The sequence below is a fragment of the Oryzias latipes genome, chromosome 1 (genome assembly GCF_053564925.1).
Source record: "Oryzias latipes strain Hd-rR chromosome 1, Olatipes_Hd-rR_3.1".
Lineage (NCBI taxonomy): Eukaryota > Metazoa > Chordata > Actinopteri > Beloniformes > Adrianichthyidae > Oryzias > Oryzias latipes.
The window spans coordinates 19,723,291-19,746,048 of NC_136237.1; the positions used below are offsets into that span (position 1 = coordinate 19,723,291).

General features: G+C 39.9%; 1 protein-coding gene across 1 annotated transcript in view; it reads left to right on the top strand.

The window, feature by feature from the left end:
- Positions 1-22,758, top strand: part of gna12a (guanine nucleotide binding protein (G protein) alpha 12a) — a 32,494-nt gene that overhangs the window by 5,721 nt on the left and 4,015 nt on the right. Inside the window, exons 2-5 of the mRNA XM_004065971.5 lie at positions 2,294-2,512; positions 17,415-17,465; positions 17,546-17,746; positions 22,400-22,606. Of these exons, the coding sequence (XP_004066019.1) occupies positions 2,294-2,512; positions 17,415-17,465; positions 17,546-17,746; positions 22,400-22,606 (678 nt within the window). The remainder of the gene's footprint in view (positions 1-2,293; positions 2,513-17,414; positions 17,466-17,545; positions 17,747-22,399; positions 22,607-22,758) is intronic.

A 22,758-nucleotide genomic window follows, 5' to 3' on the forward strand; every position in this document is an offset into this window, starting at 1 on the left:
TAAAAGCAGAGTGGAGGTCATTTATAAAAATACACCAAGAGTACAGTTTTAAATCCTTGACGACCACAAACCCATCTTAACTCACATTAAAGTGAAACAAAAAAATATTGACTTTGGCTTTCCATAACCTTTTGCAAGACTTCTGTCCTGTGCTTCTTCTTTGGAATAGAGCTGAACACTTGTAACAGTTTTAGTTATGCCACCTTTCTAGTTTAGGTCCTTCATATCTTATCCTCCTATCTCTGCTACACCTTAGTGATCGTCAGTGGCTTCTTCCTTTGCTTGCAGGGACATGAACTTCCTATGGTTAATTATTTTCACAAAACCTGTTTGGTCCATCGTCCTGAGCTTTTCGTAGTTTTTTTTTTGTATTTTGTCGACCGGGGTGCACTCTACTTTTTATCTAATAAAAATTCCTGCGGGTGTAAGCAGCGCTGTGATCTTGAAGAGGACAAAGTTGGCATGAATATTAAGAGAGAGATGGGTTTATGGGAATGATGTCATCCTGAGATATTTAGCTGTCTTTGGTCTAGGCCTGCACAATGAGTCACAAATTTATCATTATTGCAATATCAGCTTGTGCGATACACGTTCAGTAAAAGACAGCGTAAACTACCATAAATGGTGACCTTAAATGTTTACAAACATGTTCAAACAATCTCATGGCAACTTGAAGTATTTAACAAATCAAATAGAGCCCTTTACGTTTTTCGACCAATCGAATGGAGACCTTTCATGCTAGACGCTTGCCTCCCATGTAGGTCATTTGGAGTTTAATTTAAGTTGAAGTGAAATTATGTATTAGTTGTTTTTGCTTTATGTTTATGTATCACAAGTCATATCGTCATCGCAATATTGACCACTAATATCGCACATCACAAGTTTTACTCATATCATCCAGCCCTTCTGATTGTCTAGGACCCCAAATTAACTAGTCTCATCACATTACGGGATGGGCACCTTGTTAGGGCCTTACAAATTTGACCAATAGTAAGAATCATGTCTTATCTGAAATTGTTGAGCTAAAAAATAACTTGTTGGGGGCCCATTTTACCCAGAATGGAATCACAGCTTATGAACTGTCTTGTAGTTGAAGACTAACCCACAGGAATCAGATGGCTCTTTAAGCACTTGAAAACACAAGTATGGAGGATTGTGCAATAGACTGTCCCTTCCTTAAACCACCAGGGGCTGATAGACTAACACAGACCTGGTCTAGATGTGATTCAAGCTTACTCAGCCTGCAATCTCACCGCCAGCACCATGCTGGTGTTGAGTCGTAACATGGGGCATCTTCTGTTGTTGAGGCCGTCGTTCGTCTTGCTTGTTTTTGAAACATTCCAACATAGATCCCCATCAAAAACAATGTCTTCAGCAGAGTATTAGTCTTTAAGGGGAGCACATATGAGTCACCAAGGCCATCGATGTTAGACTGCACACAGATCAGCAAACAAACACACACCACTGTTGCATAAGTGCAAAAACACTTGTGTTTTGCTCATACACCACCCCTTGCTGCACATCCACCTCTCTCAGTGGGAAGTTTATTTTTAAAACTTCTTTGGTTTGAAGTTTGGGAGGACTTCCTAATCATTTTTTTAAGGAAACCAGGTTATGGATCCAGTGGTGTTATTAGGCCTGCACTGGTGCTGCTAAAGGTGCCATATTCATCTGGAAATGATCCTCACTACGTGTTTTACAAAGAGATTAGCTTCTCATGAGTCATCGACAGAGACGTGCTAAACATGCAAAGACACACCACACATTTTTGGGAGATCACGAGGTCTAAGAAAGAGCATTGCACCCTGTGAGGGAGGCTGTTGAGATGCACAGGGTTTGATAACAAAGTGATCTTTTTGAAAATAAAGATCTCAGCTGCTGCGGGAGAACTTTTGTTCTTCTGGGGGCTGTTTGAACATGATAATGGAGTTTTGTTACATATCAAAAAAGGAAATCTAAATCCAGTTGAACCACATTTGTTCACTGCATCAACAGTCTTTAAAAATGACTGAAAAGGTCAGAGAATAGCACACTTCCACAATTTGACACCTAAAAAGAGTTTTTTTTCCTGTGTTAGGTCCGACTTTAGAAAATTATCTGATAAACAGCAGAAGTATAAAATGAAGAAGTATAAAAGGATAGCAACTCTCATACCACCCCTTCCCTTGATGCCTCCGTGTCTATGATCATGTGTTTTTGTACTTACTCTTGACTTTTTCTGCTGACATGTAACCAGAAACAACGCAACCATGCTCAACTGTACTGCCTGTGTGGCGCCTTTGTGTCTCCGCAGGGCATGCGCGTGCTGGTGGACGCCCGAGACAAGCTGGGCATCACCTGGCAGAGCTGTGAGAATGAGAAGCAGGGCATGCTGGTGATGTCATGGGAGGGGCGTGTGGGGGCCTCGGGCGTGGAGCCCAGTGAGTTCCAGCTGTACGTGATGGCGCTGAGCTCGCTGTGGGCTGACGCCGGCATACAGCAAGCCTATGCACGACGCTCAGAGTTCCAACTGGTAAGTGGAGCAGAGACGAACTCTATTGGTTTTACAAAGCCTGTCATTTCCAGCAGCTGCCATTCAGTTCTTGGTGTTTAGTTGATATAAAATTGGGGTTCAACTAGCATTCTGTAATGTTCATCTTAGATACAATTCATCTATACCATCTATATCAATTCCATTCTGTAAGGTTCATCTTAGATACAATTCATCTATACCATCTATTCGATTCATCAATTCATCTATACCATCTATATCAATACCATTCTGTAATGTTAATCTTAGATACAATTCATCTATACCAGTGTTTTTCAACCAGTGTGCCGCGGCACACTGGTGTGCCGTGGGGGATGGGCAAGTGTGCCGTGGAAAATTGCCCTCATTCACTGATCTAAAAACATTTCCCATCTCCAGGAAATCAGCTCTTTGTTCATCCAAACAGGTCCTGAAACACTGAGTAGTTAGGAATATGAAAGATCGTAAAATACTTTTTTCTTTGTGTTTATTTGATTCTATTAAATACATTTTTATAAGAATGACGGTAACGCGATTTAGCTGCAGCTATAACTGTTTTCTGAAAAGTCCCGCAGCTTTTACTGTCTCCACGACTCCACCAATCATTCTTGAGGCTTAATCACATGTCATCAGTCTGACCAATCAGAAGTGTTTAAAGTATTCACTTCCTTGTTCCAATTTAGCTCATAACTCAGTCAGTTCCGACAAAAACACCAGCTAAAGCTTGTCTTTAGCGGTGTAACTTTCCACAGAATCCGGTATGAGACCGTGGAACAAGTGAACAAAACCATGAAGCTCAGAGACGCGAGTCTTTCTGCCGTTTGGTCGCAGTTTTTACACTACATCTCCCATGATGCATTAGCTTAAAGGGACAGCGCCTCAGCGTACAATAAGTCGTCCTTACACGTCTTGAAACCACAACGAACATACAGTTTGTATGTAACTTAACTTTTATTACATCTTCTAGAAAAAACATCTGCAACTTCCTGCTTTTTCTGCCACAATTATCACAAAAATGCACGTCAGATTGCCGGGGGGGGGGGGGGGGGGGGGGGCTGTAGATCAAAACAGACTGAGTTTCTGCTTTTTTTTTTTTTTTTGGGATGCTGGTGTGCCGCGGGATTTTTCTCAAGGTCAAAGTGTGCCGTGGCTCAAAAAGGTTGAAAAACACTGATCTATACCATCTATTTGATTCATCAATTCATCTATACCATCTATATCAATACTATTCTGTAATGTTAATCTTAGATACAATTCATCTATACCATCTATTCGATTCATCAATTCATCTATACCATCTATATCAATACCATTCTGTAATGTTAATCTTAGATACAATGTAAGAGATTGAATGTAAAAAATATATATCATCCAGGACATCACACTGAGATTTCTAAAGAATTTATGTGTATAATGGTGCGGAAAATAATTATCTAGTTAATTTCAACAACAAAAGAAACCCTGATTGTCAACAATTTATTTTAGGATTTCTTCAGGTTTGCAGTATAGTTGTTGTTTTGGCCCATTCTTCCATGTAGATCTTCTTCAAAGCTGTAATGTTTTGGAGTTGTTGCCGAACAACACAGACTTTCAACTCCCTCCACAGACTGTCTGTTGGATTGAGGTCAGATCATTTGCTTCCCACCAGGTGAGGTCTGGCATGGAGCCCCAGGTGGAGGGAGATTGCCAGTGATCTTCCATTTTCTAATAATAATATATGAAACCAGTTCAAACTTGTGACATTAATAACCAGTGGAGGATGAAAGAGCTTCTCAAAGAGGAAGTAACAGGTCTCTGAGGAACAGAACTCTTTTTTTGTTTTCAGGAGTTAAATACTTCTGCTTCATTATGCAAAAATAAATTCTTTAAAAATCAAACTTTGTGATTTCCACTGTGACGTGTTTCTTATGAGAAAGAGCGAATTATAAATAAATCATTTCATTTTTGCATTTCTGAGTATTTCTCCTTTTAAATCGCTGCCAATCCTCGCAATGACACTTGTTTTTAATTGATAAGATGTTGTGATGTCACAAAGGCCTGGGAGCGCATGCGCATTGTACAAGATCTTTGATCTGGCCCCTCCAGTGTGCAAGCTCAGGTGTGTGCTAGCTGTCACACCCTTAGGTGTGTGAAATGTGTTGATCAGCATTATAGATCTCTTATATCTATCCTTTTAAGCTTATATCTATCCTTTTAAGTAAGGTTCCTTGTTTTTCCCTGTTTTACATCAATAGGGGAATCTGCCTATTGATTGTGTTCGTGTTGTGTTTGTGCTTAGCTACAGTCAAATCTGAGACACTTTGGACATTATTATGTCAGAACTGAATGATTGAAAGATCTTGTTCTTTTGCAGATTTTGTCTGTGCAACTTTACACGCTTTTCTCTGAAGTGCACTGTGTTCTGCATCCTGATTGGCTGTTGATCTTGTCAATCTATCTCTTTCATGCTGGGTCACCTGTACAGAAAACATTCAGTTTGCCAAATCTTTGATCGTGATAGGATCTTTGTTTTCATTCTATAATACTGGACTTGTTTTTCTGGGAAGGTCTGAACTTTTAGAGTTTAAACAAAGAGAGCAAAATGTAAATGTCAGTTTGAGAAAAGTGTGTAAAGTTTGTAGTGAGGGGTTTTACTGCCCTAAGACATTTGTAATCCTACTTGACTGGCTTTAGCTATTGTGGGTTATTCACTAATCAGATGATCATTTACAGCATCAGATATTTCTTACTGCCGATAGTTCCTGCTGTTTACCCTCACTGTGTTGGTTTGCCTTTAGCTATGTCCAACCTCCTTATCTTCCAGGATCTCTAGTGTCTGTAAAACATAAACATCACTAATGTTTCTGCTTCTAAAATGAGTCACAAACTCTACGTAAATGAGCTGCAACAAGTCACAACAATAGCATTGTCAGGCCATCGGACCGGTTTGTTGCTTTGTTTTGGGCTCGATAAAAAAGGCTCGGCTTTCATCTGTTTATCTGTTGTTAGTTTTAGTGCAAACTGCTTGGCAAAGGGTCAAGATTTGTAGTTGGCCGTCTCTGCTCGCTCGTCACATTCTGGTTAATTTAATAGTATCTCAGCAGAGTGTCGTCGGAGTGTTACGTTTGACTCCATATGAGCTTGGATGTTTCTGTAAATCCTTCCATGAAACAAGCAGCACCATGTGGAAATTCTTTTAAACTGGAAACCCATGGATGGGAAGGACAGGGGAGCAAGAAAAAGGAGGAACACCAATATTGAGCTCTTATTTTCTTATTGAGGCATCAGAGAACAAAGTGTTCTATCAAAGTAAAAGCTTTAAACTTTTATTTTAAATAGTTTAATCAATGACCATGGATTATAAATCCCTCAGAAAAAAACAACAAATTTAAACTTGATATGTAATACATGTTACATTATCATACGTTTTTCTATAATACAGCTACACGCTCACTTGATCACCGCTATGGTATTTAAGCTTGTTCCTGTGAGTGCTGTTATATATTTTTATTGGAATGTTGCTAAAAACTAATTATAACTGTAGTGTTACTGCAGAGTACATGGCCTTTAACTTTTATAGTAGTTCAGAACTGCAAATTTAATGAACATTTTTCTACCCTTTAGACTCCATACTCTAGGTTTTTCAGCAGACTCCTGGCCAGTTGTCTAATTTAAGAAACAGTTCTTTGCTAAACTGGCCTTTCTTAATTTTCAGTATTTGCTCACAAATTTCCATTAGTAAAGTAGTTATTTTAAAATATATGGGTACCATTGCAGATTTGTCTGATAAACATAAACTGCATCCACTGCTGCCCGGTACGTTACCTTTTATGATAAGCAACTCAATAGCTTCCTTTACATGGGAAATCCAAGTTTTTAATTCCAAAATTCATTGTCTTAGTTCTGCACAGCACTCATACTTGCGAGCAAGTTGGAAAGACACCAATTATCTCATAGGTCATACTCAGAAACACTAGGATTCGGACTGTATCAAAATAATAACCTCCAAATACCCCAAAAAACATTATAGATCTTCTTAAAAGGGGATGGCTTTTGAGGATTTCTCACAGTCCCCTAGATGCTCTTCCTTTTTAGACTACCAACATTAGTTATTATAATCCAGTCTCGAATATTAGGAAAGTTTTATTTTTATTTTTAAACTGATGTTTAAAAAAAGGAATAAAACACTATTGTCTGCAGCTTTTCATTCGTCTGTATGTACTCTTGCCGCAGAAAGCGTCATTTTTCTCTGATTTAATCATCATAGAAATACTCAATACACCTGAGAATAAAACGGCGATATGACTGTTAAAAAATAAACATGAGAGATCTGCTTAGAGCTGTACTGAGTGAAGGTGCAGGAAATATTCCTACTTTTTTTTATTTTTATATTTGGAGACTTTCCAATGGTGTAATTATTTTCCTCTTGCCTGGAACTGAGGCTGGTAAAGTGGAGCCCCGTGGAGGTTCATCTCTAGTCGCATGCAGCCAACACAATCTGAAGCAGCTCGTAAATGACAGAGCAGTTCTTTTCCTTTGTAACTCCATATTAAGCACACACTGATCAACACGAGAGAGGCCTCTGGATTTCCTTATTGTGCAGTCAGTTTAAAAAGATGGAAGATGAAGTCATGTTTTAAATAAAAACGTTGCAGTTTTGTTCAAGCATGCTTTCTGTTCGTTCTGCATATTATTTGACAGCTTCAGATGTGATCTGTAATGCGTGCGGTTGTTGGTAGATGGGGTTCCGAAGTTGGTTACTCAGGTTTTCTGGTCTATCATTTTTTAATTCTTTGCTCCTTGGAGGTTTTTCTATGTCTGAAGGACTGTAGTTTCTGAAGTATAAGTCGCTATGGAGTAAAAAATCACAGGAGCTTAAAAATGCATTATAAGGAACAAAAAGTCATAAACAAGTCGCTCCTGAGTATAAGTTGCACTTTTGGAAGAGAAGTGCAACGCTTCGGAATCCTGATATTTTTTAGGCTGTTTCAACTGAATGTATTCCCCTCCATGACTGTTTTGGAGGGTGTTTCTTCTTCTGCATTGCTGTCAGTCGCAGAAACTGTTACACACACCTACAGTACCCTCTAGTGGTTGTCAGTAGGAAACAAGCGCTATAGCACGATCGATTGTTAGTGGGGAAATAACCTACAAATAGGTCTCTACTGAAAATAACACACACCCCTGGCCAAACTATGGAAAAAAAAACAACAACACTGTTAATACTCCAAAAAATACGGAAAGTAAAGTTTGGGGAAATATGAGCTTGAAAAAAAATTTTTTTTAATTATTTTTTTAGCCAGGTACAACAGATACATAACAGCCCAGACCAACTGTAATGACCCAAAGTGGTTGAACAGAATGCTGTGAATGAGTGCTCACCACACTGCAGCACCAGCTGTTTTCGCTGTCTGCCCGCACTGTGGCAGCTGCTTTTGTTTGCGCTGAATGGCCAGTGACACGGCGGCTCTAACGTCTTCCCAGCGCCGCAAGCTTGACCTTTCACCTCGTCTTTACGTTTATCGTGGACGAAACCATCTATAGTCGGGTAAGAGCCACTTCCTCGCACTTAACATGCTGCCCGTGTGACATGAACAGCTTTAGGTCAGACTGCTTTGTCTTATCTGTGGTTGGTGTGGGATGAGGCACAAAGAAAAACATTTAAAGGAGTTATTACTTTTTGTGGTTAAATAAACATTGCAAAAATAGCTGCAAACAAATGTCTTTTTCTATGTCCAAATGGAGAGATGAAACCATCTTTTCTGGAGAAGTTGTGGCGTAGCATTTATTTCACATGACTGATCACATAAAATGTTCATTTTTCCTGCCTCTGGAGAACAAACGTGGTCAGTATTAAGCTGACATAAGAAAAAAAATCAAACTTGCCCAAGGAAAAGCTGCTGTGGAGATAAATCAGGATAGCTTAAGCTTTGTTATCATCTCCCAGGTTTGCTTGAAGGTATTAGAAAAACATGCATCTTTTACGACTTTTTGTATCAGTGCAGCTCTGCAGAATCCAGCCTCTACTGCTGTGCTTTTTTGATTTGACATTTTACAGTTTTTCTGACTCGAAACAAAAATATCTTTAGAAGTCAAAGGCGACTAAAGTTGGTGGATTTCTCTCTGAATAAATACCCACAGCTTCTTCTACAATAATTGATAGCAATTATAAATTTCCCTGCGTCGGAGGCCAGCAGAAAACACGTCAGATTTAGGACTCCACAAATCTGAGCTGCTGCAGGCACACCAACAAATCTCATTACTAACGGCCCGAACTCTCATACTTTTGGGTTTTTCTCACCATTCTTTCATGCCATGCCCTACTGTGTTTTTCAAAAATGCATACAGAGAAAGTAAAAAGAAAAAGGAAACACCGAATGTTCTTGCTTTTGTCATTCTGCCGCTTCTCCTGCCACGCACCGAAGACGGGGTTGAAATGAAAGATAAAGTTCTTCTGAGGCTGATAACATCCCTGCCTGTTTCCATAAGTGCAAGAAAGAAGCCTGTTAGTTATTTATGGAACAGACAGTTCCTCAAGTTTAATCGTGCAGTTGAGCGGTATTTTCTTCCAAACGCTCCCACTCAGTGTGTTTGACATGCTAATGAGAAGTGTTGCAGTGGGGTGACATTGTGTTGCATAAAAATCTGACTTTGGAAGAAATGTACCCCTCTATAAATGTGTGTGTGTGTGTGCATCTTTTTATTTTGGCTAAAAATGACATCATCGTAATTAAAATACTACTTAGAATGCTTTTACAAGAGATATAACTATTATATGTACTTTTCAACCACACAATACATGGTGGCATACAAGTGGCTCTACGTTTAAAACAAATGTAGAGCCACTTGTCAACAAAAAAAGGGACAATTCAGGAAGTTATAGCTATATTTTTACCTTTTACAAAAGAATTGTGTGCTGTATGTCCTTACAGCCTATAGACATATTCAGACATATTCATTCTCTTTGGTCAAAGCGACGATGGTTCAAATGCTGCTCGCTCTGAGCGCAAATTGATTGAAATGTCTGTCTGTGTTCGGGTTTGCTTGGTCTGCCATCAACATACCTGGCCAATAAAGCCAGCTTAAATTATACCCAGACAAAAAAATATAAATAAAATATGAAGTCCTAAAAACGAAAAGACTATAGCATTAAATGCTTAAAATAAGCATGCAAGGTGTAAATAAAAACAAAAGAAGTAGGGTATTTTTAAACAATTTATCACAAGAGTTGTATGTTCAATGGAGGACAAAAACGAATCAAACTAATTAGCCATTCCAGATAGCTTTTTCAGTCCAGCAATAACAAGCCAGATCCACCGTAGTCCAAAAGAAGAAGAAAAAAAAGAAAAAATATGACGGTACATATGTTGCAAATCTGTGCAGGTGGTTGATATTAGTTGGATGAAGGTGTAAAGTTGAAGTTGCCTCATTTTGACAGCACGGGACACTGGACTGTCCACTGTTAGTTAGTTACACCTGTTTAACTGCTATTAGGGCCATTTCTAACCACTCAATCACACAGCAAGACATCAGTCCTTACTTACCATTAACTCTTTATGAGAAGGTGACTGAGTGAGCGTGACGTCACCCGTATAAAATGAATCCAGCTCCAACCAAATGAAGTCATTTTTCGGTACAGATGCTGCCATGTTGGAATCAGAAATTGTCAATAAGCAGCAATTGGTCCGAGTTGGACTGAGTAAACGTTTCTATGGTAACCACCCTTGTCAAGCAGGAGTGAGCTTGATGGAAGTCAACACCCCTACAACTGAAACCATGCTTGGGTGAATCTGTCAATCAAAACGCTTTGTCAATCAAACGTTCAACATGCTTTTATTGAGGCAACTGATTGGTCAGTCTATAACTCGAACAACCTGCACTACAGGCAGAACATAATGAAAAGAATTAGCAAAAACATGTTAAAACGGGAATCAGAGTCAGAATGGCATTTCTGACAAATATAATGACTGAATGATAGCTGTATATTTCTCTATGGAAGTCCATGGGATTTTGCCTTTTTGAGACCAGCAGGTACTTCCTGTTTGGATGGAGGGGTCACTCACTCCAGTTGTCATGTACAGTCAACGGTCTTTACTGAATTATAACCTGCTTAAAACTAAGAATTAAAATCAAGGTTTTTAAGTGTTGTTGGATCACAAAATGTACGGTGGCCCTGAAGGGCAAATCGCATCAACAAATTACTTTGCACCAAACCATATTCAAAATCACAGCAACAAATAAAAAAATAAAAAACATTACATTTTAGAAATCAAAACAAAAACAAATATTTTTAGAAAACAAAAGTTATTTCCAGAAATTAAAATGAAATTACAAAATCAAACAAAATAAGAAACCAGAAAAGGTGGGTATCATGGGACACCACTGATTGGATGATGATGTTTATGGGTTTTAAAATATAATCTTGTTTTGCTTTTACATTTGTCGTCTTTATCTTTAATATGTTTCTGCTTTGAGTCATTTGTTTGATGTGATTTGTCCTTCAGGGCCACCGTAGAACCAGCCTCCTTTAAGCTTTTATTTTTAGGGAGTCACCTTTTATGGCCTGCTTTCGCCAGTCTTGTGAGCAGCTTTTTAGACAGTTGAAGTGGTGTAAGTAACGTTGCGGTTCGGGTAGTGATAGAAAATATGAGCAGCATCAGCCCTCTCCTGTAATAATACAAGTAAAAAATGTGCTGAGCCAGATCCTGTCCTCCGCATTTTCCGCTCTTGAGAGGTTTTCCGGGGATACCACAGTCAGCTTTTCCCAGGCACAGCTGGAGCTCCGCGGACCGTTGGCCAGCGGGAGGAAGGAACTCTGAAGAGGAGGGTAATAAAACAAAAAGATCTAAAGGAAAGTAGAGATGAGTAGAGCTTTATGAAAGAAGAGACTCACAGAGGGAGAGACGGTAAAAGTAGTGAACGCAAGCAAAGGCCGTTCTCTCAGCCCACCACACCCAGATACACACACAGTTGAATATAGGAAGTAAACAGCAGGATCTGCATTCGGCAATGGAAACCGGCCGTACATCAAGCCCTGATGGTGGCGATTACCGTTGTCATCAGCTGCACAGATGCCCTAAATGCCCAGAGGAATAAAAAGCTGGATGTTGTGATTCAGCGAAAGCACTTCTCAGGATGTGGAAGCCTCAAATTTTAACTTAATATCACAGCAGAGGAAGAAAAAGAGACGTGAATGAGCAGATGAGCATCTACTAGAGACCAGCCTCGATCGTTTCTCCATGACTTTGTCTTTGAAATTGTACTTATTTGTTAGTAAACATCTCATAATACAAAATGTGTCGTTTCAGCTTTCAATCTCTAATAAAAAGCCCAAAGCCAATTCTAGAAACCGTTGTACTCTAAATATCTGGAAACACGAAGTCCTACAGTAAGAATGATATTGTCTTACTTTAAAAAGAGTTTTGTGCTTACAGCAAATGGACTGGTCACAATGTCTTCATGAAACTGTTTTTACCAGGTGTTTGTTTGGCCTTTCCTACATTATGCATGTAGATTGTTTTGATTTTAGTAGATAGATGGATAGATGGATGGATGGATAGATGGATAGATAGATAGATAGATAGATAGATAGATAGATAGATAGATAGATAGATAGATAGATAGATAGATAGATAGATAGATAGATAGATAGATGACTTTATTAATCCCACAATGGGGAAATTTCATTTATCTGTGGCAGCAACACAACATTCAGAAATAATCTATATAATATAACATCAATAAAGGACATCACAAATGACATTTAAATGACAATTAAAAATGACAATTAAAAATATTACTAAAATTATTGTGAAAAATTATTATCAAAAATGAGATTCTTATTAAATAAAGAAATAAATATTAAATATCAAATAAATACAGCTGTAAAAGTGTAAAAAACATGCGGTCTGTAAAAAAACATAACAAATTTTTTTTCAAAATACAGAAATAACTAATGAAGTTCACACCAAAAACAAAAACAAACAACTGTTTAGGAATAAAAAACAATTTAAAATTGAAAAACAACTACAACAAAAGAAAATAAATAAATGAGTGAATGAAAAAACACCCTGGGACCGTGGAGTGTCACTTTGACACGGTGTTGTACAGTCTGATGGCTGTGGGGAGGAATGACCTGCGGTAGCGCTCCTTCTTACACTGAGGGTGCAACAGTCTTGTGCTGAAGGAGCTGGTCAGCGCCTCTACAGTTTGGTGCAGGGGGTGGGAGGGGTTATCCATGATGGATGTCAGCTTAGCTAACATCCTCCTGTCCGCCACCTCCTCGATGGACTCAAGTGTGCAGCCCAGGACAGAGCCGGCCTTCCTAACCAGTTTGTTAAGCCTCTTCAAGTCTCTGCCTGCACTGCCCCCCGCCCAGCACACAACTCCATAAAGGAGTTACCATAGTTTAGCACCATAGTATTATGGTGCACATTAGTTATACACTACTGTTGGTAATGCTTTCTAATAAGACTCACTATTAAAGTAGTTGTAAGACATGAACAAGCATGTATAATGTGTTTATAAGCCTTTATAAGACATTTATAAAATATCTATTAGCATTTGAGAAGCTTAACTAGACATGAGACATTTTTAACATTTATAGCTTAATAGCACTTTGAAATGACTACTAAATGCCTTAGAACGGCTTTTAACCAACATCTGCGAATGTTTTATGAATGTCCCATAAAAGTTGTTTTATAAATGTCTTATTGAAGCTAATAAACACATTATTAATACTTATTATTGTTTAGTAAGGAATCATACTATACAGCGATATATAGTGTAGACAGTCCATAATGTTCTCTTTTTTTACCGGTAATATAATTTCTCTTGGTTTAAAGCTTATTCCAGCTTCCCCAATTTTTTAAGGGGGCAATTCTGCTGCCAGACACATTATTGATAATGTTTTTCATTTGAAACCTGCCTAAATTTGATATCTACAAGATCCATTACCTTTTTGATGGCAAAATGTGAATCAGCAAATGCTCTTAAATCTGGACCACTGGAAACTGTCAGAAATAGAATGGGATGGTGTAAGTAAAGTATTAAATATGACTTTTTTTTTTGACTCTATTGACTTAGTTTTAGCAGGGAAGTATATGTGTACCAAGATTATCTGAAAAAAACCCATCATGTTTTGCTTTCTCCTCAGAAAGTGGATGAAAATGTTTGCTTCTCAAAAGCACAGGCAGCACATATTCTTTAAAATCAAATTCATTTAAAAAAATGTTGAATGTTTTACGGTTCTTTGTATTTTCCATCCCTGATCGAACTTAAAAGCCAAACCACATATGACTTCTAATTTAATATGCTCTCCCTGTGGTCACTTTGTGGGCAAAATATGTCATTTTGTGTACATTTATATTTTCTTGACAGTAATTTGTGCAAATTATGTTTCTACGTTTGAAAATTAACATCTTTTGTCAGAAAGCTAATTTAAAAAAGGATTCTTGTAAGAACAATTTTCTAATTTGTCTTCTTTTGGGTTTGTCTCATAAATATAAGGAAAAAAAACACGTTCCACCTTAAAAAGTGATTAAAAAAGCATTTGTCTTTTTTCCCACCAAAAGACAAAAGCTTTTGACTGGTTATTGTAAAGAAGTGGATGTGTGGCATAAACCCGAGTGCCGACATGCACACACTGCACAATGTGAGCTTATTCAGGTCATTGCCGTAATAAAGCCCCTAATCTACTCATGTACAGCATGAAAGGAAACAGTCCTCCTCCTCGTTTTTTTCCCCAACTACACTCACACACACCTTCTACCGCAGACAAGGAGGCTCAGCTGATCGTTTATTACCAAACCTCTGCTCCACATCACTAAAGGCCTAATGAAGACGACCTGTGTTGATGTTTCTATAGCGTGAATGATGAAATGCTGCTACAGACAGTTAGTTGCCGGTGAGCTGTCTGTAGCAATGTGCCGTCTGTCTTTGTTTGCATGCGCCTGTTCCTCCATCTCGGGGAATTCCCCTTTAGCCTCCAAAAAGCCCCCCCCTTTCCCACTGCCCAGGTCCTGCCAAACCAATCGGAGTCTTCCGTTTTTGTGTTTCCTTTTTGCTGTGACCCTACAGATCAGCAACGGGGTCACGGCCTCGCGTTCCCCCCTCCCGCTGAGGTCTCTCGTCCTGCCTGTCGAGGCTTGTATCTGGTTGGGGTGGGGGTGGGGTGTCAGTTTAGGGAAATCCAAACTTTTTGTCAAAGTTTGGGAAAAGTTGGAGCAGTTTTTTTTTTTTTTTTTTTTTTTTTTTACAGCAGAGTGATGAAAGGACCAGAAAGGCTCTGTCTGGCCTGCGTTTTCCTCCCTCCCCCACGTCTCCCATTTTTCACACGCAAACAGCTGCTTCCTGTTGAACGGAGAAGAGACAGAGGGGAAGAGTGGGAATCGACTTTTTACTATTGTCAGGAATCAGTCGGATTCCAGTTTGAACTTTTCAGTTTTCATCTTTGCGTTTGAAACTCATAAAACAACCCCCCCCCCGCCCCATGTCGGCAGCAAGAGTGAAGCCAGGCCGCCATGCTGCCATAACCTGATTAAACCTCCCCTCCTTCAGGACCCTCCCTCCCGGCTCCCGCTGCTTTCCATTCATTTGCGAACCGTATGAAAATCAATTAGCAGCCTCTTAAAACGTACGTGAACTGTGTAATCCGCAGAAGTGAAGATCAGCGTGTACTTAAAACCACATTACAGCTCGACAGTGGGTCGAGGAGCGCTGACAAAAATCAATGCTGACTTGATGTTCCCCCATAATGGATTACTCAACTCCAGCTTTAAGGAATTGGCTAATTGATTTTTCATAGCCATACATAGAAACGATGAGAGATCAGCTGCTGCCTGGAACAGCAGGAAGCATGGCAGCCTCGCATTCAAAAAGAAAACATGAAAATGGTTTAAATGACAGAAACGCTCCTTTATTCAGGCTCAGTGGATTTTTGCAGCCAATCTAAACAGAAAAAAACATCGAAATCAAGTTTGCTATGTCAAAATGAGATGGTGAAAAGTCGCAGGATTGTCAGACATTCACATGACATAAGAAGACTTTTAACTTCTCCGTTTTAAGAAATAAGTCTACTAAGTCACTAGATGTTTGACCTTGTGATAAGTATAGGGAATATAAAGATTACCTTATTTTGTCTCTTCTAAATGTCCTACAAAATGACGTGTTTGTGAACTTTAGTCTGCCTGATTCTGTTCAGAAGACACTCTAGCAGCTGGACATTTTGATAATATTCTGATTTTCAAAGCCAACAGTCTCACAATGGTTTATTTAGTTTGTGTTTTAGAGCCTGCTTTTGTTTTTTACCTCTACAAAGTCCTCCAATTCTTCTTTTCTGGTAGTCTGTTTTTGATCTGTCGTCAACACAAAAGCAGAGAAAACCACAGAGAGATTTGTGTTTGTTTGTTTTTTTGTGTCATTTCTAGCTGTATATTTTGTTGGCATGTCTGTTTCGCTGTGGTCCGAACACGGCTTCTTTTTGACATCACAGAGGACGGAAGTATCTGCATCCAATTACAGTGGAAGTAAAATCATCCATGCTTATGAAGCAAATTCATACATTTGTAAATCTTGCAGGCTAAAGAATAGGGGTAGGGGGGTAAGGGTTTTCACCATTGACTGTATAAAGGAACTGGTCTGAGTGACTCCTCCCCCTCACATTCCAGATAGGAAGGACCTGCCTGTTCCAAAGAGCCAAAATCTCATAGACTCCTGTAGAGAAATAAACAGCTGTCACTCAGTCATCATATTTATCAGAGAGACTGATACTTTTGATTGACAGGTTATCCCGAACCCGCTTTCAAGTGGGTGTGGACTTCCAACAAGTTCTCTCCTGATTGGTGAGAGTGGTTGCCATGGAAAGGATGACTAGACCAACTCGGACCAACCAATTGATGTCCTCTGGCTCTAATGTGGCGGTGTCCATGTGGCCAAAAAAAATGCAGACCAAATTGACCTCATTTGTTTGGAGCTGGAAGAAAGCCGTTTTCTATGGGTGACGTCACACTCACTCAGTCCAGTTGTCGTATACAGTCAGTGGTTTGAACACATCTCTGCTTTTCTGCATCTGCCTTCTTTTTTATATAAATAAACACAAACTTAATGTGTTTATTTTTATTGTGGGTGACTGTATCCAGCCAGTGTCTGTTTATGGTTTCAAATCCATAGCAAACAAATAGCTGCACACTACATTACTGCTTTTTTTTTTAAGGATAAACGGCCATTAAAGGTCAGTTATTGAAAGCCCAACTCAGTCCTATTCCATCTGATCAGTAATGAAAGATAGAATTATAACCTCCATTTCGCTCTGTTTTGTTTGTCTTTAGTTCAGGGGGAAAATCTCTGCTCGGTTTCCTAATCTTGTGGTTGGAAAAGATGATAAAAGCGACGTCTGACTGTGCAGTTTTCTACACTAAAACAAAGGAGCCCATGGAAGTTCAGACTCCAATAAACCTGAGCTGAACTGTCTGCTGGAACTCCCTGAGGAGGTGCTGGAAGGAGCCTCTTGACATATCAAGTACCCATTATTCTGATCACCTCGGGCTGTATGTTGACCGATGATGAGGCGTCGGCCCAACGTGGGCCACGTAAACAGCCGCCTCTTCAGGAGCCGGTTGCGCATTAGCAGTGCTGTGCTGCTGGTCACGTCAGTCCAAACAAGCGGCTGCATGCTGATATGATTATGGCTGGTCACATGGTCCCCCGCCTCTCGTTGCACTGAGTGATGAAAGATATCATTCAATCAAGAGCCCACTCTTCTCTGAAATAATTATTTGCTAAGGAAAATGTACAAGAAATGAAGTCGGTCAACTAATGAGATTAAGGGCTGTAATTTCATTATTTGGGCAATTTGTTTCCCTAATGTTTCATAAGATGAGTCAAGCGCTTGGTGGGTCAATGATGGGTTTTTCTTTCTTTTCTGCAGAGTGAGTCCGTCAAGTACTTCCTGGACAACTTGGATCGAATTGGACAACTGGTGAGTGTGAGCGAGCGTGTCGCACAATATTTCAGTTTGGTTTCTCTCAGGTTTAGAAGATCATCCTCTTCTTTCTTCAGAACTACATTCCCAGCAGGCAGGACATTTTGTTTGCCAGGAAGGCCACCAAAGGGATCGTGGAGCACGACTTCGTCATCAAAAAGATTCCCTTTAAGATGGTGGACGTCGGCGGTCAGAGGTCGCAGAGGCAGAAGTGGTTCCAGTGTTTCGACGGGATCACCTCGATTCTCTTCATGGTGTCGTCATCCGAGTACGACCAGGTACGCAAACGGAGACAGAGGAAAGAGGGGTTGGAGGAAATGAAGGAGTGTACGCTTTGATGATGAGACTGAAAGAGAAAGATGAACAGCATCGGGATGATGGAAACTATAGACCAGGGGTGGGCAATTATTTTAACTTGGGGGCCACATTGGGTTCTAAAATTCGATAGAAGGGCCTGACCAGGACCACATGTGTGGAGTGAAAATGATATAACATGGAATTTAGATGAAAACATTTATATTGAAAATTATATTCTAAAACAGAATATTCTAGAGTTTTTAGTTTTTGTTCCCATTTTAGATCTCTTTTTTTATTGTGAAGCCCTTTGGTACCTTCAAGGAGTTGTAAAGTGCTATTTGATTAAAGTTTCATTCATTCATGGTCCTTTTAATAAAATAAATAACATTATTTATGAAATAAAGCAATGACCAAATAACACACTATGATTTTCAAAGACAAAAATTCAGGAAAAATATACTGATACATTTAAAAAACAAACAAAAAAATAGTCGATTCTCTCCCGTCGTAATCCTGATAAAGACCTTGAGGGCTGCAGCTCCTCACGTCTCACAGTTTGCACAGCCCCGCTGTGTCCTGTGCGTCTGTTTCTCATCCAGTAATTATGAAAAAAGCTCATTTCTATGTCTTCTGCTGCAGCTACTCATATATCTGCGTTACCTTTTCACCAGTACAGAGTTCCCTCGTTTATTGCAGGAGTTACGTTCTAAAAATAACCGTGATCAGTGAAATCCACGGAGAATGAATGATTACAGACTTTTATGGCAGTAAAACTCCTCACTGCCTAAATACACTTTTCTCAGACAGACATGAACATTTTCACACTTTTTCTTGTTTAAATTCTCACACCATCATAGAAATTAGTTCCAGGATCCTAGAATGAAAACAAAGATCTGATCATCCATCACAGATTTCTGATCTGATCCGCATAACGCGTTCCGCTGTACAGGAGACACGGCACGGACTGAGGAGATTGATTGACAAGGTCTCCAGCCAATCAGGACACAGAACAGGGTTGCGCTGTTTAAAAAAGGCAGCACAATCGCTCTAAAAGAATGAGCTAAACCGGGAAAGATGAACTGCGACGTAGAAAGGAAAGACTTAAGGCCCGTACACACCGGGACGAATATTCGCCAGGCGTTATTCGCCAGCGTTTTTCGCCACGTCTTTTGTGTTCACACCCAGGCGATTTTCGCTGACGATGAGCCGAGCGAACATGCAATTTCATTCCCTGACATTAGATGGCGCTTAATGTAAACAGAAATACTCCTGTACACAAGGTGGCGCTGCGCAACTTTACGATTCTTAAAGTCGCTTTTCACTCAGAAGAAGAGAGCAAGTATTTACGCGCTTGTCAGAATCAAACAAAGAAAACATGAATATTTCAAGCATCAGTAGCTCCAACTGGTACTTGGTAAGGGGATATTTAAGAATGTCCGTCATTATTTCTTCGCGGCAGTGTAGACGCTACTTGGCGTCTATCTTCTTCGCTGGTATGTGTGCTCAGAAAGGCAGTTTTGTGTTTGAGCGCCCCCAAGTTGTGTTTTACTGTAACTTCAGAAGCTCCAGACACGTGTGCAAAAGCGCAATTCTCATTGGTCGAATAGATTTCGACGCAACGCGTCGAAAAAAAAAACGAACCAGAGGCGTTTTTTTTTTTTGGACGCTTTGGCGCGTGGCGTTTTTTCGCGTCGGTGTGCACACTCTCATTGGTGCCCTTTGTTTAGTAACGAGGTGTTTCGCCGACGAAATTCGTCCCGGTGTTAACAGGCCTTTAGAGGGTTTCAGGTTGGAGCACAGACTGAGGAAGGAGGGAATAAAATGTCACGTCTTGATCGTGTGGCCCGATTAAAAAAAACAAAAAAAAACAAGGGTCTCTGATATTGTTCAGTGGGCCGGACCAAAGATGGAGGCGGGCCGGATCCAGCCCTCAGGCCGCAGTTTGCCCACCCCTGCTATAGACCATATTTTGTGAGTTAACAAATGTTTCGTTTTATCACCGGAGTGGAAATTGAAGTTGATGGAAAAAGGTTGAAGCAGCTTTTTGTAGCTCCGTTGGTTAGGTCTTGTAGGTGGAAAAATACGACATTTTATTATTAGAATATCAACAAGAACTTTCAAAGCTTAGACTGGTTTATAGTGGAGGATGAAACTGTGGCTCAAAACGGCTCATAATGTTCAACGAAAAACATTAACCTGACAAAAATTGATGAAAAAAAAACTTTGTGAAAATCAATCAATGGAAATGAAGCATTCCTGTTATTATAAAGCTCTTTAACTGAATCATTTAGAACAGCATTTTGTGATGACAGCCTCTTAAATGTAGCATTCGTTGAACTGTCTGTAAGCCTTTTCCTGCAGCTGTTAGCACAAAGTTTCCAGCACTGACACAAAAGACGTGAGTTTTAATGAAGCTTCATTTGATGGCGTGCAAACCCAGCCCCATATCCAGTCCAGTCTAGATGGAGTCCCCCTCCAGGCAAACTTTCAACACCTTTCCTCGTATAGAATGTCTCTTTGTTCCACATGATGCCTCTTGTACATCGACTTGTTACCTTCTGGGAGACGTCTGAGTCATTTCCAGTCAAGAGGGAACTTCCTGGTTGAACCCAAGTCAAATATTGTCAGAAGTGTGAATCATTTCAGTGTTGACCCTGTATAGTGTGAAGAGCAAGACGAGACGCATCTGACCCAACGATGCAGAGGACTGCACATTTTTTACCATTAAGATTGAAGTATTTTATTGAAATTAGACACTATGAGTCGATGTTTTAGAGTCTTTTTACATATAAACTTCTTTTAGAAAGTCTTGATGAAGGGGCTTTTTCTATTGATAGGTTAGTTCCTTATTAAAAGTGAGCAGCCTGAATTTCTGTTGATACCATGATTTCTGGGTCACAGTTTTGTTCCTGTGAGTATAAAGTGTGTTTTACAAAACAACACAAATTCACAAAATTATTTTTCAGTAAGCTTATATTAAGCCAGGTGTGAAGGAAAAAAACTATAAATAATAAATCCTTCCTAGATTTGTTACAACACATGTTTTTGACACTTTCAACCTAAACGGTTTATTTTAAGTATCACAATTTCCAAGAGACTTAATTTGGGGTTTTTCAAAACATTTCCTGTGAGTTGTTCCAATCAAAAAGTTTTCTATTTGTCAAACTGAGTTACCGAGTAATGATAATATTCCGATTTATTGATGTGTACCTTCTAAAAATCAGAAATGAATACATGCGACGACAAGAAAAGCAAAAACGTTAAGTCAAATTCTAAAGAAAAAAGGAAGGGCTTTACATTTGTCAGCACGAGACAGACTGGTTCATTTTTCTCTTCTTCAAGTTTGTTACAGCCTCAAAACCTAAAGTGGTGAAGTTTATGAATTTGGCAGGATTAGTCCTACCCGGAGGGTATATCTGACTCTCATAACCCTTGTGCCATCCTAGCCACTTTAACATTGGGAGTTGGGTCATCTAGACCCACCAGACAGTGCGCTGAACTTTTTTTCTTTAAAGATTTGTGACCTTCACTGGTGTCCATGGATTACATGAAATCTTTCCACCTTTATCCACCTTTGTCATGGTAGGGAGAACACGTCAATGGTCATCTTGACTCCATAGGATAGCACAAGGGTTAAGATCGGGTGTCCACATTTGGTTTATATTACCATAGTAGTTAATTCTGCTTAACTGGAGCCATGTCAAAGAGAATTAGAAAAGTCATATCGATCCATTTTGTTGGACTTTTTTATATCGCTTGTAGGAGGGGCTTGTGAAACCAGACTTTCATAGGTCGCTTTTATTTTGGAGAGTCCGCTGGAATTCTGTTTGAAAAAGCATCAAGCCAACAGCTGATCAGAAAAAGAGATTCAGGCTTTCACGTGGCTTTTTTTTCTTAATTGTTATGCTGACAGTAGGCACTGTACGATTGACCATCCCGCTCCGTATCCGGATTACTCCCACAGATCTCCACAGACCATTGGGGATGATGGTTGGACGGTAACAGTCGTGATCAGTTTTCCTTCAGTCTCAGTGGTGCATTTTATGAAAGAGCGGGATGTGAGTAGACTAGACTAGGAGTGCCTAGATGGCAGCTCAGAGCGGTGATAACAAATGTGACGTCTCTAGAAAGACCCACAAACATCACTCACTGTTTGGATGGAATGAAGTCTTGTGAGGACTCAAAGAAGCTCGGACTCTTTTGCAGCTTCAGGCAGTTTCGTTCTCTTATCTTCTCCTTCTGAAGTCGTTCCCTAAAGCTGAGGTCTCTGCTTTCCAGGGCAGGTGACATGCTGACTGCTCTGAAATGCTTTAACAGCTCCACTCTGGTCTAGAAGGTGGAGTTGGCTTTGACTTAAAACTGCAGTTAGAAGCTTGATGATAGGAACATGTTTTTTTTTGGCCCTCTCTCAACTTTTGGAATTATGAAATGGACAAGGAAGAGGCACAGGATCTGAGGCTTACACAAAGCTGTCTTTGTGGTATACTGAGGAAACTTTATTGTTCCCACAGTTGTGGCTCCATTTCAAATCAATGGTCATATGATGCCAACTGAATCCTTAATTGCTCCACAGATAAGACTTGGAGGAAACACACATACAAATACACACAGAAGTAATATGCGTGTTCTTCCAGGTCTTGATGGAGGACCGCAGGACCAACCGTCTTGTGGAAAGCATGAACATCTTTGAGACCATCGTTAACAACAAGCTCTTCCTGAACGTGTCCATCATCCTCTTCCTCAACAAAACAGACCTGCTGGTGGAAAAGATCCGAACGGTGGACATCCGGAAGAACTTTCCGGAGTTCAGAGGAGACCCGCGCAGGCTGGAGGACGTGCAGGTACACAGCTCTTTTGCTCCTCTCAGTGTGTGGATGGGCTGTTCCAGAATAAAGCCAGTCTGAAAACGCCTATGCCTCCGTGGTTGCATTTTGGTACAAAGTTAGAGTCGATGGAGGAGGAAAGCCATGTCTGAATAGTAACTATAACTATC